At 53.3% G+C, this 17,344-nt stretch overlaps 1 protein-coding gene across 1 annotated transcript in view; it reads right to left on the bottom strand.

Annotated features, from left to right (window-relative positions):
* The window catches only part of TMEM132E (transmembrane protein 132E), a 59,745-nt gene that overhangs the window by 2,400 nt on the left and 40,001 nt on the right, over positions 1 to 17,344 (bottom strand). The window contains exons 2-8 of the mRNA XM_024235335.3: positions 9,860 to 10,790; positions 8,196 to 8,342; positions 7,701 to 7,893; positions 6,753 to 6,896; positions 4,009 to 4,214; positions 1,831 to 2,119; positions 717 to 908 (exon numbers count right to left, since the gene is read on the bottom strand). Of these exons, the coding sequence (XP_024091103.2) occupies positions 717 to 908; positions 1,831 to 2,119; positions 4,009 to 4,214; positions 6,753 to 6,896; positions 7,701 to 7,893; positions 8,196 to 8,342; positions 9,860 to 10,790 (2,102 nt within the window). The remainder of the gene's footprint in view (positions 1 to 716; positions 909 to 1,830; positions 2,120 to 4,008; positions 4,215 to 6,752; positions 6,897 to 7,700; positions 7,894 to 8,195; positions 8,343 to 9,859; positions 10,791 to 17,344) is intronic.

Raw genomic sequence — 17,344 nt, 5'->3', positions numbered from 1 at the left:
TTCACCCCTCTCCCCTGGATAACCTAAAGGTAAGTTTTGCCTTGGGTCTAATTCAAGTCCCTTCTGCTGCTGGAATAGCTCCATATCTCCATGCCTGACCTTGGGCTCACCCCCATCAGACAACAGGCTGTTGAGAATACACACCTACTTCCCACTTCTGCCTGCTGGCTAAAACCTTCTGAGAATTGCCCTCCCTCCAGATGAGGAAGCAGGGTTCAGAGAGAAGTGATTGGCTTGGGGTGATGGAGTGAGTTAGGGACAGAGGACCCGTGTCCTAACTCTGGGCTCAGCACTTGATGCTCACCTCCTCACTCCCCAGGACTCCCACCTGTCACCTCCTCACTCCCCAGGACTCTCATCTGTCACCTTTCCACTTTCATCCTGTGGCTATGCCTATGGTGTGTACTTGGGGCTCCAGAGATGAGTGAGGGTACTTCCTGAGGGTGATGTGGAGGTGACAGCCCTCTGTGAATCCAGGAGGGAGACCCTCAGAGGGAACATCTCAGGTGGCAAGAGCAGCAAGCAAGACCTTGCTCTGACCTCCCATGTAGATGTTGCGGCCATAGAGTGGGCAGTTGTGCAGGGCATGGAGGGCAGAGATCCTCCATTTCCTAAAGCCCTAATCTGGGGACTCTTGGTGCTAGGGCAAAGCAGAGCCCCCAAGTTCTCCTTCCATACCACCAACTCCCTGGCTGGTGGGCCAAGGAGCCAGTTACCTGCTTGAGGAAGCTCAAGGTCTGCTGGGCAGCTGTGGTGGCTAGGATGGTGTGGCTGCTCCCAGGGCTGGGCCGCAGGGAGAGGGCCAGGCTGGCCACCACCTGGGCCTGAAGCTGTGTGATGCTGACCTTCTCCTCTGTCACCGTCAGCAGCGTCTCCCCGAGCACAGCCTCCGTCAGCGGAGACACCACCTGAGGCAGAGCGGGACTGGGGTGGGAGAGAACCAGGAAAGCACACCCACCCCCGCCCAAGACCCCCAGCTAGGGAGAAATCCCAGCACTGCTGGAAGAGGGTCCTGAAGGGTGAGGCAGGCTGGGAGGCAGGACTTCGCAGCTCTGCCTCAGGTCTGCAACCAGGAACCAGTGTCCAGAGGTCATGAGAGGGTCGGGGGCTCACAGGAGCCAGGCAGGAACACAAATGAGAGAGGTGGGCCAATTCTAAGGAAAACAACAACCCCTGCACGGTGACTAGTAGCAATTGATGTGCAACCTCAATATCAGGGAGACAAAAGGAAGTGGCGAAGACTGTGGAAAATGAGGGAACTCATTCTCGTGTATAGGAGGCACCAATACTGGCTTTAGCTGATTGTTGCCAGATTCATTTTTTGTGAAACCAGAAATCTATGTGTATTTTTTAAATGAGAAATCTCCCAATTTAAAACACATTGGATCAATTGTTTTACAAAGAAGATATGTCTGCAGGCAGATTCTAGCCCACAGGTCACAACAGTTTCTTAGATAGATGATTTCTGTCCAGACACCCAATTGTCAGGGTAGAAACAAGTCAGGAAAGGTCAAAGTTGAGTTCCTAGATCACCAAACACACCTTCTTGGACTCTAGGCTGGCTGACTCTCACCGGCTCCCCCTCTGCTCTCAGGGAGGGGTCTGCTTGAGTCACCCACACTGAGGATTGATAAAGGTTGATACAGCTTGGAGTGAGAACTTTTACCAAGATGAAGCTAAGAGAGCTTGACCTTGGAATTTCAGACAAGGGGCAGGCAGGGAAGAGTGTTCTGGGGGCCAGTTGGGGTTAGGAAAATCTGAGTTCTGCACCCACAGGTAAATAAGGCTCCCAACACTGCCCCTTTGTGCTGGGACAGAGCCCATACCTACCTTAAAGGGGGTGGTGCCTGGCTCCAGCCCTGCCAGCGTGCTGCTGTCCACCATGTGTGCCACTCGGGGGTCGCCCACCCGCATGAAGTCACTGACTAGGTCGGTGACCTCCACCAGCCAGTCCGGGCCTAACATGGTGACCACCTGGTCGGTGCCCTCGGATGATGTCGTGTGGAACTGGGTGAAGACCTGCAGGGTGGCATGCTGGTACTGCAGGGTGCAGCCACGGCTTGCACTCTGCCGCCGCTCCTCCTCCTCCTCGTCCTCGTCCTCGCTTTCCCGGACTGACCTGGGTTAGGAACATGCCATGCTGAAGGCTTCTCAGCTGGACTCTGACCTGCACAGTACACACCCCTCACCCTTGTCCTGTTGGGTCCTCCCAGTTTACCAGAAGCTCTGCAAACGCAAGCCTCCTCTATGGCTCATGCCTTCCATCTCTAAGTTTGGAACCAGGAGTCCTAGCCTTTTATCTCCTAGAAAAGTACGTTCTTGACCCTACCTCCTGTCCCTCTCTGCCTCTTCTTGGCTTAAGCCAAGCCTGGGAATAGCTGGCGTCAAATCCTAACAGCAACTGCTGCCTCTTCTTCAGTACTAAGTTTGTGCCTGGCACTGTTCTAAGCTCTAACCTGGAGCAAATGTGATCCTTCTTACAGAATGCCAGAAATCTTAGCTGAATTGTGTCCTGCAGTTGTGTGGAAACTAAGCAGAACCTGTAGGTGATGAACTCGGACATTTAACTGAGGAGATTTCCAAGCAAGGTGTGGAAATCGTGGCCTGGTTTCCTCTTGCTGCTTTTAGTCAAATGTGAGAGGAGAGAGACACATGGATAAACTGTTAAGCAAAAGGGAACCTGGACTTGATGATTTGGGAAATTCTCAGCCTGTACACATTGCAAAAAATGCTAAAATTGAGAGGTTTACTGCCAGGAAGGTATGCTTTGGTGAGAAAGCCAAGTGTTTTTCTCTGTAGCTAGTTCTTTGTTAGTGTACTGGAGGATCAAGCAACCAGAACATTCATTCACACAGAGCGTTCTTTTACCTGTGTTCATTAATTTATTCCTCACAAAAATCCTATGAGGCAGGTGTTAATTGTGCCCATTTTACAGATACGGAGATGTAGGCACAGAGTGGTTATATAAGTAGCCCAAGTTTACACAGTTAGTAAATAGCAGAGGCAGGACTTAAACCAGGCTGTCTGGCTTCAGAGTCCGCTACATCCTTGCTACTCAAAGCAGTATTGCTATCACCCAGGAGCTGGTGAGAAATGCAGAATCACAGGTTTTACCCCAGACCTTCCCAGTCAGAATCTGCATTTTACTGAGATCCCCAGGTGATTCGTGTACACATTAAAGTTTGAGAGGCACTGGTCTACACACCTTGCTCTTCCGAATCTCTCTGAGTTGAACTCAGCCCAATTCTCACTTGGCGGCCTGTTTCTCTCACCACATGCTTCTCTCTCCAGCCCTGCCCACCTCCTGCTCTTAGCTGCCTGTCACTTTCCTCTCTTCTCTTCCCTGCTGTGCTTTTCTCTCCAGCAGCTCTGAGTGGGTGATTGGAATGCAGTGAGTACACACGTATATGCCCCACATATGGGCACCCAGGTGCCTGAGCCTACAAGCCCACAAGGGATCCTGGGTATGAGTCACAGTGTGTTTGCACTCATGCACTCACTAGTGTGCCTTGGTGTGCCCAGGCTGGGACACAACGTGTACAGGTGTGTCTGCTTCATTTTGTCTGCCTGACTGCAGGCAGTCTCTTAACCTGTCTCCTCAGCCAGCTCCTTTCGGTTCATCCTTTAAGACTTAGCTCAAGAGTTGTCTCTTCCAGGAAGCCTGCCTTGACTTCTCCTGGAGGGAGAGGGGTTCTCTCCTTATGCCACTTGATTCCCTGCACACGGGGCTTCCCACCCACCACCATGTTCTGTGGCATGCACATGCCTTCCTCCCCCGCTGGACTGAGAGACTTGCAGGGTTAGGCACTGGCCACACACCCCCCATCTCTCAAACACTTGCCAGTGCCTAGCACACAGTAGCTGGTTAATGAAAGTTTGTTGACTGCACAACCAACCTACAGACTGTGTATACCAAAGGCCTTATACCCATATGCAGATCAGACTGTGGGCCGAGGCTGTATCCACCCATGAGTTTCCCAAGTATCCGCCATGGGAGAGGGGCTGTACCTCCGGTCGGGGAGGATAGGTACCCTCCAGCCCTTCACTTGGCTGAGGCGGGCATCTGAGAGCTCAATGTGCAAGGGCAGCTTGGGGACCCAGACTGTCATTTCCAGGGGGGCATTGAGGACGTCGTAGCGGAAGGTGACCCTGGCGTTCATGGACCCTCGAGACTCTTTTCCGCTCACAAACACGTAGTCGCAGCTGCTGGATACCTGGGGGAAGGGAGGAACAGTTGGCATGTCTTCCTTACAGGTCTTCCTGTGATGCAGTGCGGGGGAGGGACTTCAGTCCGACAAGCAGGGCTGGAGGGAAAGTCCTAGGAGGCTGAAGGGGAGGAGGCCAGTGGAAGGAAGCACTGATTCCTCTGGGAGTCCTGGCTTCCATCACTGCTTCTGCTCTTTCTCAAGATCACCTCTTGGTGCCCACTGGGGGAGGCTTTTTTTCCTTAGTAAGGAGCCAACATGCAAATGGATTTAAAGGGGCAGCTCCTGACCTGCCAGAGCCACACTTTGGAGGAGGTACCAGGGTGAGGGCCTCTCAGGGCTGGCTCCCCTCCCCCAGCAGGACTGGAGGGGCTCTGGAGCCAGGGGTCTGGCAGATAGAGTCCTCTACGATGCAGAAAAGGACATGGGCACTTGACTGGGCAGGGAGGGAGTTGAGGTGCAGGGGATGGGGATGAGGGGCAGGCCCATGTCCTCCGCGGCCTCTCTGGTATGGCTGCTCCAGGAGAATGGGCAGGTAGTTAATTTCTGGTGAGGGGTGCTGCTTAACCAGGTGTAGAGATGAGGAAATGGGAAAGGAAAACTCAGGACCAGAGAACCTCAAGCACAGATGGGTGGATGGCTACCACCAACGGGTGTGGCTGTTGTAAATGCCTGCCCACCTGGATACTGACTTGCATTCCTAGAGGTTCCCTGGATGGAAACCACATGCCTGCTGAGTACATCTTCGTTGATACCTGTGCCCACTCACAAAGGTGTCACTGCCAGTACTTTAGGGCAAATGCAGATGGCTCTGTGTGTTAAATACGCCCACACACACACCTGGCACCCCAGAACGGATCCTGTGTGTACATGCATCTAGGTGCTCATGCTGGTGCAAGTCCATGGGTGCATGGTCTTGAGTTTGGGGGGAGGTCTATCATTCAGCTGGTGGGCTGGTGATCCCCTGAAGGCTCTGGAAGGACCTGGGGTGCTGGGACTATGTTTTATCCATGGAGCATCCCAAACCCTACCAGCTCCCATCATCATCTCAGAGGGGTGGGTGGAGGGACGGGACAGCAGCCCTGCCAGAAATGCTCATTTCCCACCTCGGAAGGCAAAGAATTCCAACTGCAGACCTGTAAATTCCACTTAGAATGTGGCAAACTCCCTAAAGACCTGAGTATATTTCATCGAGATTTGTAACCAATTTCATTTAGAATCTTCTCCAATTACCCCTTGGTTCTGGTCTGCTCTGGAGCTGGGGTGGGGGAGTCTGGGTGGCAGAGAAGGTGCTGGGCGAGGGCCCTTGGGAGCAGGCTTGTTTCTTCCCATCCCAGTCTTCCAGCAGTGGACAGCCCACAGCTTCTGGTGAGGCTTCTCTGAAGGGGGTGATGCAGTGGAGTGGGGGTGCCAGACCATCTGCTCTGGCTCCCTTGGAAGGCATCCTTCCTGGATCATGGATAGATGAGGTGAGCCCCATGCTCCCCAGACTTGGAGGGACCCAAAGGCAAAGCATAGAGAGAGAGAGAGCAGGAGGGAGCCCAAGTGAACAGGAGGAGAAGGACATCTGCATTCCAACTGTCCTGCTTTCCTTCAAGCTGAATTATTTACAGGAGCAAGAACGAATTCAGTTGTCTAACCATCTGATTTTGATGCCTGCTGGAGGGTGGTATAGTGAGTGGCTGGCCCACCCCACAGGTACCAGGGCTGGACATCTGCTCACACCACTGCCCACTCTACCGCCTCCTCTTCCCAACTCACTTCTGACCACTGTTCAAAGCCAGGGGAAGGAGAGAATCTGGAGCCCTCTTGGGGAGGTGGCAAACTGGGTCATTGAGTCAGATGAGTGTCATATGGGCTGGGTTGTGGAGGACCTGGGGCCAGAGCAGGTCCCTAGGAAGGAGCTCAGGGGTGGGGTGGGAGCTCACGGCTGAGGGGAGCCTTTAGGAGTTGGAGGAGCTGGAGCGTGTGTGCTGGGAGTGGGGCCCTCAGTACACAACCTTCACGCCTGGCCTAACTCATGTGCTTCTTGAGGCTTCTTCCTGAGCTACATTGCTTCATCTGATCACTCGCACTCTGGGTTCAGGGCAGGTCTTTGAGGGGTTGTCTCCCTCACCCATCCCCTGCTGCCTTGCCAAGCGTCTGCCACACACCAAGGTTCAATAATGTCTTGCTAGATTGATTTCAAGTTGTTGACACTGCCTTCTCCCCTCTGGCCCGACAGTCTGTTTCATATTCCTACAGGAAGCCCTCCAGGACTGGCCAAAGCAATATCCAGGGGCAGGAAGAGGGAGTATCATGGGAGCAGTAGACTTGGGAAGCAACCCTTTCAGAATGGTGTGGTGAAGCTTGGGATGAAGTAAGGCCAGTGCTGTAGGAGGAAAAGGGCGGGGCAGCTGCTGCAACAGAAGGGGTCCCAGCACAGGGAGGCATGGGTTCAGTCTTAGAGGATGAGTAAGAGTCAGCCACCTGGACTCTGGTTTGAGGTTCTGCTCTCCTGAAGGCCTATGGCTTCTTCCCCAGGGGCCCCACCTGCAGGATGCCCACCTTGATGATGTCTTCATTGTCAGACTCGCATTCCACTAGGGCGGAGACGTCCAGGACGAGGCCATTCACCTCGATGGCAATAACCTTGACAGGGATAGCCACTGTCCGGCCAGTCAGAATGGCCGTGTTGATGATCTCTGTGTCCTGCAGGGAGGAGAAGAGGGGGCTCTACTTGTGGTCCCCTTCTGTCCTGGGACACAGCAGCCAAGGCCCTGGCTCCTGGCCCCCGCCCCCCGCCACTCCTCAGATGCACATCCTTCCAGTGGGGACACTAGCACACGTGTGCAGGGATAGGCAACCACCCCGCCTCACACTCCTTGACAGATGGTCTGCTCACTCAGGCTTTTGCAGGAACCTCAGGGTCCACCTCACTGTGCTGCCAGGAAACAACCCTTCCCCAGGCCCCTGCCATCTCCTCTTAAACAGCTTCCAGGCTCCTCAGGACTCACACAGTAACGTCCAACACACACCTGGCTATTCAAGCTGCCCTGGGCTGGCTCCAGACAATCATTCCAGCCCTACCACTCCATGACACTCTTTCTAAATCTATAGTTCTTTTGAACAAACTACTCATATTCTCACTACTGTACCTTTGCCCAAGTAATGCTCTGCCTAGGACGCACCCTGCATCTCTGGGAGGCTCCCTCCCAGGGGACCTCCAAGACTCAACTGCATTGCTACCTCCTTCTGCAAACTTCCCATCAGTGGTCCCTCCATGGTGACATCTCCCACCTCTGCCCCCCTGAGCATCTGCTGCCCTCATGGCCTGACAAATATAACACACATGCACACACGTTCTCACACAGGCATACCTGGGCATGGCAGGAAGTCTCACATATACACACATGTCAATTTGTACATATACTCAGTGGTTCACATTCTCGTCACACAAATGTGCACACATGCATAGACCCAGGCATCTTCTGGGCTGGTCACCTGCCTGCTCACCATGGCCAGGGGCAGGATGGCTTGCACATCCCGCTGAATGACCGTCAGCTCAGTGACTGCCCGCTCCAGGTCAGGCAGGGCGCCGTGGCCACGGTAGTCAATGTGCCACATGATCCTCCGCTTGACTGACTGGCTGGTGAAGTTCTCCATTTCAAAGTCAAGCTGCAGGATCTCCAAGGGGCCCTGGCCCTCCCTGCCAGGGGAGGGGAGGGAAGGAAAGCAGAGGATGAAGGGCTGGGAGCAGCCCAGGAGCTCAGAAACTCTCAGTGGGGACCCCACCCCTCCCCGGCAGCTGCCTGATGGGGCCTTCTGAGCCTTCTCCAGCCCATCTGAGGTGCTCTAGCCCCAGGATCCCACTGAGGGCCCTGGACCTCAGAGACCCCAGTGACCAAGCCCCAGCCCTCCCCAAGCCTAGCCTCCTCCTTCAAAGATTCCCCACCCCTCTCAGATGGCTGATTTGCAAAGAGGTGGGTAGATGCACCACCTCGGGCTCACCAGGGGGGCAGGGGTGTGCCGTGAGCCCAGGCCACATCCACGGTGGCTGTTGAGTGCTTTGCCCCAGTCAGCAGCTCTGAGGTCACATGCCACTGGCCACTCCGTGACTTGGTACCTAAAAGGGTCACACCCTTCTTGGCCTTCACCCTGGGATAAAGTGGGAGGAAAAAGAGGGAGATGGTCAGGCTACAGCCCAAAGCTGCTTGCCTGGCCACCATCACTAGACTGTACTTGGGGGAAGGGGAACAGATAAGCTAAGTTACTCTGAGTCCTGGATGTTTCAGATGAATGTTTCAGATGAACTTGGGGAATCTGGTATCACACAGCTGAAAACTCTGACCCTCGGTGAAAGCTGCAATCCCTTCTACCATATGCCTGTCAAGTCTTTGCCTAATCTCTACTGGCATACCTTAGTGATAGGGGACTCACTACTTCTGCACACATCCCATTCCTTTTTCAGAAAGACCATGAAAACTAGAAAGATCTTCCCTGGATGTAGTTGAGCTAAAACAGCCACAGGCTCTGCTGGGCAACAGAGAACAATTCCCTTCCGTCTTAACTGTAGTAGTTCTTCAAAAAGCTGGTGAGGCGAGTAGGTGTTCTCTGAATCTTGTTTCCTTCAGTGCCTCCAATTGTTTTTTGCCATAGTTCTGAATCACCTCACAGCCAGTCACACTCCTCTGGACACTAAATGTGAAGTGTCCCATACTAAATACAACACTTCAGCTGCACTCCAATGAACATTGGCTAAAGCAAGGTGATTGCCACCTCTCTAATTCTGCAAGCTCTACTCCTATTAATGCAGCCCAAGATCTCTGATGACTGATTTAACTTATGTTCACATTCAGGTATCAATCACTGAATGAGGCATGACCCTTTCCGACAGCATTTAAACTTGAAGGTAGGACACCGAGGAGACTTAAAGAAGCTGCAGGCTAATAGTGATGTTTCAGGTCCCACGCATAGTGCCTGGAGCTGAGGAAGCATTTTGGTGGGTGTCCTCAGAGTCACACAACATAACTCAAACCACAGATTCCTAGTGTGAAATATTATCATTTTTGGGGTGGACGTGATACAATTTAAGGCATTTTTGAGTTTGCAAACTGTGTCCTTTTCAAGGTGTAGAAGGACAGAAAGAGCTAGGAATTCTGAAAATTTTTCTCCCAACTCTAGGACTGGGGCAAATGTCCCAACACACACACACACACACACACACACACACACACACACACACATACACACACACACAGACACGATTCTTTTGGCTCCCAGCCAAGAGGCTGTTCTCTGGACCCCATTTCTCTTCCTTGGCCTCAGTCTCCTTGTCTGTAAAATGCCTAAGAGCCCTTCTAGTCCCAGTTCTATTATTCTGGACATCTATGCTTGTGAAACTGATATTTCCTCTTTACCATGATGCCATTTTTATGAGATCCAGAAATAGGAGCAGGAATGTTTGTTGCCATTAGACAGATAAGAGCATTGAGGCTCCAATAAGCGAGGTATCTTCTTGAGGTTGCTCAAGTGCTAAGTGACAGATCCGGGATTAGGATGCTGGACAGGGATACAGCTGGGAGGTCCCCCCACCCCCTAACCCACCCACAAGGAGTCAAGTATGCATTTGATCTTGGAAGGGAAACCAGATCCCCACCCATCTTCCCTACTACCTGAGTGTGAAGTGCTCCACGCTGGGGCTGGAGGGCGAGGAGGAGTTGGGGGCCAGATAGAGAAGGATGCTAAGCACTTCCCCGGGCTTGAGGGGCCGGTCTGGCAGGCGGATCATCAGGTTGCTGTCCAGCCTGTGCTCCTGCAGGGTCCTCCTGGGGGGCGGGCGGAATAGGCTGATGCTCCCGATGCGCAGCAGGGGGTGCTGGGTAGGGGTCTCCGCTCGGGCCCCCACCCCGGGCCCAGCGCCCCGGCGGGAGCCCCCGCAGCCCCCCGACGCATCAGGGGCGTGGAGCGTGTAGTAGAGCTCGGCCTGCTGGCTCTGCCCCGTCGCATCGGGCTCCAGCCCGTCCGGGGACTTGCGGCGGGCCGTGGGTGGTGCAGCGGGGGCTGGGGGCCCGAACCAGGCCAGGGGCAGCTCGGCCCGCACCAGACAAGTGGCCAGGCCCCCGCTGAGGCGGCAGGAGCTCTTGACTTCCCGGGCATCCCGGAAGGCGTGCAGGCGGACACAGGGCAGCCGCTCGGTGACACCGAAGTCGTCCCAGTCCCGGCCGGCCACGTAGAACAGCACCTGGGCCACCGGCTGCGAGGCGGGCACGTGCGAGCGGACGATGAAGGCCCGCACCTTCCAGTTCACTGTCAGGCGCTCGGGGATGTCCAGGGTGCTGGACGGCTGCAGGAGCTCCCGCGCCACCACCTGGCTGGTGCTGAAGGGCCCCAGAGAGACGTTGAGGACCGGCAGCTCCTTGGTCTGGAACACCACGAAGGGCTCGGAGCGCTGCAGAGAGCTGTTGGCGACCGCGGGTGACGGGGGCCGCGCCTCCCGCAGGAAGAAGGCCAGCCGCGTGTGCGACAGGCGGTAGCTGACTGGCAGCACCAGGCTGGCCTGCGGCCCCGGCGGGCTGGGGCTGGCCGGGTGGGAGCGGCCAAAGGCTGGGGACAGACAGAGGAAAGAGGCCCAGGGTGGTCAGGAGAGGACACGCTGGGGCCCCAGGGTGCCCCCAGGCCGTCTCTCCCACCCCACAGAGGGCTGCCAACTCCTCTAGCTGGGCAGGTTCAGCCTGGCTGTCCATCCTCCGGTGGGCCCCGAGCCTGGGTCAGGCCTGGCTCCCCGAGTTCCAAGCCTGGCACCCCCTTTGCTGGTATGTGAATTACCCTCTCACCCACTGCTTCATTTATTTACCTGCGACATTGGGGTAAAGCTAATACCATCGCAAAACCTTGTGAACCTTCAGGAAGTTCTATCCCCAGCGTCCTCACTTGTAAAACAAGTATAAAAATTCTTTCTGCCTCAAAGTGCCATCGTGAGGACTTTCAAAGTCGTGCGCATAGAGGGCTGAGTGGACTCTGGTGCTGAAAAGAGTCCCCGTGATCCCTGTGTATCCTGCACTGCGCTCCGTGTGGGACAGGCCTTAGGGTATTTCATCCTCAGATCAATCCTTTGAGGTACCTATTATTATGATCTCCATCCACGCGAGCAGTTTTCTATCAGTAACTTCCTTTTTGAGTGCCAATCCTAACATCTTACAGATAAATGAACTAAGGTGCAGGACATTTAAATAATTTAACCAAGTTACATGGGCAAAGGGGCCAGCAGTGGGACCCGAACCTGGGGTCCCCTGACTCTCGAACCCAAGCTCCTTAGTATTGTACCTGCTGTCTCAGCTGGTGTAGGGTCCCCAGGGATCCAGCTCTCTCCCTTCTCCCTTTGGCCACAGACTATATAAACAGGAAATTTTATTCTCAGTCTCCTACACCTAAACATGGGCCTCCTCCCTCCTCTTAACTCCCTCTTCCTACCCACCAAGGAAGCTGCCAACTTCTGGCAATTCCACCTCAGGCTGCCCCTTGTCCTCCCTCCCTGCCCCCATTCTGGCCTTAGTCCTGTCACTATGACGACATACACTGGCCAATAGGATCTCCCCTCCTCTCTGGCATTCTCCTCCCCCACACAGTAGCCAGAGTATTTTTTCTCCTGGACACAAATCAGACATTGTTGCCCCTCTCACTCCCAGCCCAAAACTTGTTGGACACTGTCAAGGAACCCAAATGGAGGTTTGAGGTTTGAAATCTTATTTTGGATCTCCCCAAGAACCTCCCAAGTCACATTCCTCAACTGTAAAAACAGGACAATGATAACAGTAATGCTGGTCTTGCAGGAGGCTGTGTTGTCATTTGTTTTGTTTCTCAGAATCAAATAAGAAAGCACTCTATAAATTGTGCAACACAATGCAAATGTGTGTATATCAAAGAAGCGCTCCCATCTGCTTACAAAGTAAAATCCAAACTCACTTTGTACCTGAGTGTGACATTCAGGGCCCCCTACACAAGGCGTCAGGATCCTTTTTCTCCTAGGACTCCTCCTCCCAATCCCCTGCTGGTGGCTTAACTGGACAACTCACTGACCTTCACACTCATGGATGCTGCCTTATCTCCCCTCCTTTGCTCATGCTGCACCCTCTGCATTAGATTCTCTCCTTTCCTATCTGTGCACATCCAAATCTGAATCTTCCTCCAGGGTCCAGCTTCAATGCCACCTCCTTCGTGAAGCTCTCCAAGATGTGCCCTCAACTCCTGGGGGTTTCCTCAGAGCTTTGTCCTTCTCTGAAGGGACCTCCCATCCTGCCTGTGTGGGAGTTAGTTACCTACCTGGCCTTGCACCAAGAAAGCCTTCAACAAATCATGGCTGATCTACACTGAGTGATCTGCAGAGACCTATGTCCCAAAGAGGAGACTCCTAGTCAGTACTAGATATTACTTGCAGTTTATGCATATTTATCATTTTACCACTGTCAGTTAAACCTTGGCAGTTTCAGAAACATTCACATCCAGTTCCTCGCAAAAGCAGTGAACTAAAAATTCCTTGCTCTTGAGGCTCTGGTCTCAATATCCTTCAAAAAAAATCTGCAGTAATCTTCCTTGTTCAAAAACTAAGGCAACAGGCTTGGGGCATGACAAAGGCCCTTGGGGTCAGTTGTTTTAAGAGGTGTGGCACGTGCTGTCACCACTTCTCCTGTGGCATGCTCGGAAGGACGTGAGCAGCCCTTAGGACCAACTGGGGAAATCACTGGCAAGAAATGCTGGGAGCTGATGGTGGGGTGGGGGTGTGCAGCAGAGTCCAAGTGAGGACAGGAAGTTGTTTGCAGAGATAGGGAGAGCTTTTCTGGCTGGTGCTTGAGGTTTCATAACGTGTCCCTGCAGCCTGGGGAATGCTGGCCCCGAGGCCGACTGTGGAAATGCAGGGTCCACATTTTCACCCTGCTTTGGAAGCAGCAGCAAGCAGGCGAACCAACCGGCTTTGGGACTCAAGTGCAAGGCCTCTCCCTGCCACAGACTCACTGTGCAAGTTGCTTTCCATTTTGAGCCTCAATTTCCACCTCTAAAGTTGTGGTGGTGACATCAGTCCCTCCCCCTCATGGGGATGTTAAGAGTAGCTGAAAGACCAAGAACAGGACATCCTCTGGGACCTGCAGAGCAGCTCAGGGCAGGGGCACTGCTGCATGTATGGGGAGGTACAGGGCCTTTGAGTGCTGAGGCCAAGGTGGGGCCCCACGCTCCTCCCTCTGGGCTGGGAGAAGGGCAGCTGTGGTCAGTGAGCTCTCAGTGCTCACTATCCAGGCTGCAGAGGGACAGGGTGGGGGGGTACTAGCCCTGCCTTCGTTATCCATCCCCTGGAGACCCCAGAGCTGCTAAGTGGCACTTAGTCCCCTTTGCCCTCTCTTACTGTTCCAACTTCACGGCTGACCATCTGGATTCCTTGGAGGCACAGCAGGGGCAAAGACCACCAGATGGGCACCGGACTCAGAGGGGCATGAAGGAAGGGACTGGAGAATTGTGACTGCATGCCCCACCTGAATCCCCTCACCCCCGGGGGGAGGAGCTGGTCTGGCAAAACCAACATCCTGGATCATCCAAACCATCTGCTGTTCTTGGAATATACTGAGAAAATGTTTCTACCCCAGGGCCTTTGCGTTGTCGTTCCTCCTGCCTTGAATTTTCTCCCCTTGATATTCAATGTTTCTCTCCCCCTCTCTTTTCTCTCTCTCTCTCATCAATCTTTGTTTAGGGACATCTTCCTGATCATTTATCTAAAGTAGCACTGTCTCTCCCCCATCCCCGCCACTGATCTCTCTCTATCCCTTTTCCTGTTTCATTTTCTTCATAGCACTTATCACCACTTACCTCTATATTATATGCATGTGTCTGTTTCTGCCAACTAGAAATTAAGTTTCATAGGGGCACAGACATGGCTTTACTCCCTGCTCTATTTTAGTGCTTACAACACGGCCTGGCACATAGCAGGCCCTCAATATATTTTTGTTGAAAGAATGAAATTCTCTGAATAAGCAGCCCAGCACTGACTGGGATGCTGTGAGGGTAATGAGTTCCTTGTCAATGGGGCATCCAAGAGGAGACTGGGTGGCCACTGAGGGGAGGGCTCCTGGCACCAGGCCTAGGGGCTCTGGACCCTGTCAGCAACCTTGCAGATAAGAAAGCTGAGTTTCTGGAAGGGGAAGTAACCTGTATCAAGAAAACAGCTGGCATTCAGAAGAGGGAGCCAGAAAGCTGACATTAGGGCATTGCAATTTTTTATTTATGTCACTGTGGCCCACAGCAGCCTCTCCCATCACCACCATGAACCACTCCATCCTGCTGGGGCCCTTCAGTCTCCTCAGCATTGGAGCAGGGTGGGTCCCTGAGACCTAATACTAATCTCTGCTCTCCCACTCACTTGTTCTGGAGCTTAAAGGAACCTGCTTGATCTCTCTGGACCTCAGTTTCCCCTGGGAGGTGGAGAAGGCCCTGGAAGCCTTCTGGTATGGCTGGAGAGGGAAGAGGTAAGACTGGTGGAATGAGCAGATCACTTGGTCTGTCAAGTTTTCAGAGACACTAAATATGTGCTTGAGTGTACACACACGTGCGCTAACATGCACTCTGGCCTGCATCTCAGCACAGAGCTCTGACCACCAGACATCATGGAGCACGGCACGGGAGGAAAAGCTACTAGAAGGTTCCTTGAAGGAAGACAGATGTGGGGTGGGGAGAAGGGAGGCTGATCAATACAGAGACTGAGGTCAGGCCAGGACTGGAGGTGGAAGAGAGGAGAGGTTGGGGTGGAAGGCACTGCTTGGACCCACCTTGGAAGCACAACACTAAGGTGTGCCTATGCCCTCCAGACTGACCTGGGAGGACACACACACACACACACACAGGCTGGCACCTGCCCGCCCCTCACTTCCACAGCAGGCTGTCCATAACAATTCTGTAGGCCTGGTTCTGAACCCTGGCTCCACTGTGCCCCCAGACTGCAGTTCTGTTTTGACCCCAGTTTGCCCTGCAGACCAGTTTGCCTGCTGCCTTCCTGCTGATGACCTGGGTTCTGACTTGGTCTTCAGTCATTTGGGTCTGGCCCTGGGACCCTCTCCCTTGCTGCTATCTCCTGAGAAAAGGGGCTTCTCCATGTCTTCTCTGACTTATGATTGGGTGTTATGGGCTGAACTGTGCCCTGCCCTTGAGATCCTAACCCTCCGTATCTCAGAATATGACTGTATTGGAAGATAGGATTCTTAAAGAGGCTACTAGGGTTGAAATTAAGCTGTGAGGGTGGGCCCTAATCCAATATGACTGGTGTCCTTATAAGAAGAAGAGATGAGGATGCAGACACACACAGAGAGAAGTTGTGAAGACACAGTGAGAAGGTAGCTGTCTACGAGCCAGGAAGACAACCCTCACCAGAAATCAATCCTGCTGACACCTTGACCTCAGACTTCCAGCCCCCAGAACTGTGAGAAAATAAATTTCTGTTAAGCTACCCAGCCTGTGGAACTTTGTCATGGCAGCCCTAGCAAACTGATACATGGGGATTTGGTATTTCTGCCCCTCCTAGCCTCAGTTTCCCCAGTAAAATGTAGAGACAACATACAGGGGGAGGAAGACAGGCTGGGATCATCCAGCTTTTGCACATGGGGATAATGATGATGACTGAGGTGTTCCCAGCTCTCCCCAGCCTCCCCGACCCCTGCCAGACTGTGCTTAGCAAGGGACCCTTTCCATATGAACTGGACCAGCTCTGTTCTTCTCACAACCCCAAAAGACAAATACATGAATAGTGGCTTCACCAGCTCTGCAGGAGGGTATCTGACCCAACAAGACCCAAGAGAAGACTTGCATGTGGGAGGATGTGGGGGTCCCCGTCATCCTTCCATGCCCAGCTCAGGCATCACCTCCTCCTTGAAGCCTTCTCTGATACCTCTCACAGCCACCATCCTAGTCATTCAGCCCCTCCTCCTCTCTGCTACTGCTCTGCTCTGGCCAGCTCTGACTCTGACAGATCAGGAGGAGCCTGGTCCTGGTATGAGTGAAACGCATGTGATCTGGGAACTCTCTCATTAGTCACTTCTGTGATTGCTCCCCTGGGGCCATGAGACACTGGCTCCTGTGTCCCTGTGCCTGCACAGAGGTCTCTCAAGCTATCTCCACCATTAGATGGCACATAGTTGTTTTTCATACCTCTGCCTAGCCAGCTGAACTGGGATATTGGTGGACACTGGGGCTGGACCAGCTTTGCATAGTACAAGGTCAGCTGGCTGAAGGAGAGGTGATGACTTGGGCCCGGTGGGCCCTGAACACTGCCCTCCCTAACCACCAGGACAGGGCCTCTATATATAATACTATTGAACAGTTGGTGTCTTGGACAAAGATGCCCAGCTCAAGTGGCACACAGTGGGTGCTTAAACAAATGTCAATTCCATACTTTTCTGAGGTTGGGGGTACCTGCTCAGGCTTGCCTTAGGTGTCTGGGAGTACAGCAGGGGCCCTCTGCCTCTCCCAGACAACCTTCTCCCCAGATGCAGAGGCCAGCCCCTACCTTATTGGGCACATAAATGAATCTCTGTGGAAGCTAGGGCCAGGCAGGCTAGGGGTGGGGGCTCCCCTGGCCATGTACCTGCTTCTAATCAAGATCTGATGCCTCCTGCTTCTACCTCTAATTGTCTCCAAATTAAAACTAATCACTTGCAAATCAGAAAAAAAATTGTCATTAGCTTTGGTGAGTTTGTGGTTCAGGTGCACAGCAGGTGTGCCAGCAGGGCTCAAGGGTGCTGGGGCTGTGCTGGGAGGGAGCTTGGCCTGCTCACCTGTGTGTGCACACGCACATGCATCCACACCAGATGTCAGTGTTTAGGGATCTCTTAGCACTTGCTCCTGGGTTTGCCTGAATATAGGAATCAACCAGAGCAAATAAAACAACAGCAAACAGTGCCTAAGGAAGGGCCCAGGCTTATACAGTCAGAATTTCCAGGGGACAGGCCTGGTATCCATATGTTTATGAAGCACCCCAGGCATTGTTATCATGGCAGATGCTTGGAACATAGCACTAAGTAGGAAGGGTTGGTGAAGATGCTGAAGAGGCTGTGACTTGCACAGCATAACGTTGACATTGCTGATAGTTAATGGTGACAAGTAACCAGAGCCTAGAATAGTGCCTG

The sequence above is a fragment of the Pongo abelii genome, chromosome 19 (genome assembly GCF_028885655.2).
Source record: "Pongo abelii isolate AG06213 chromosome 19, NHGRI_mPonAbe1-v2.0_pri, whole genome shotgun sequence".
NCBI classification, from domain to species: domain Eukaryota; kingdom Metazoa; phylum Chordata; class Mammalia; order Primates; family Hominidae; genus Pongo; species Pongo abelii.
Note: the sequence above shows the minus strand (reverse complement) of the source record. Positions and strands in the feature narration are given on the sequence as shown.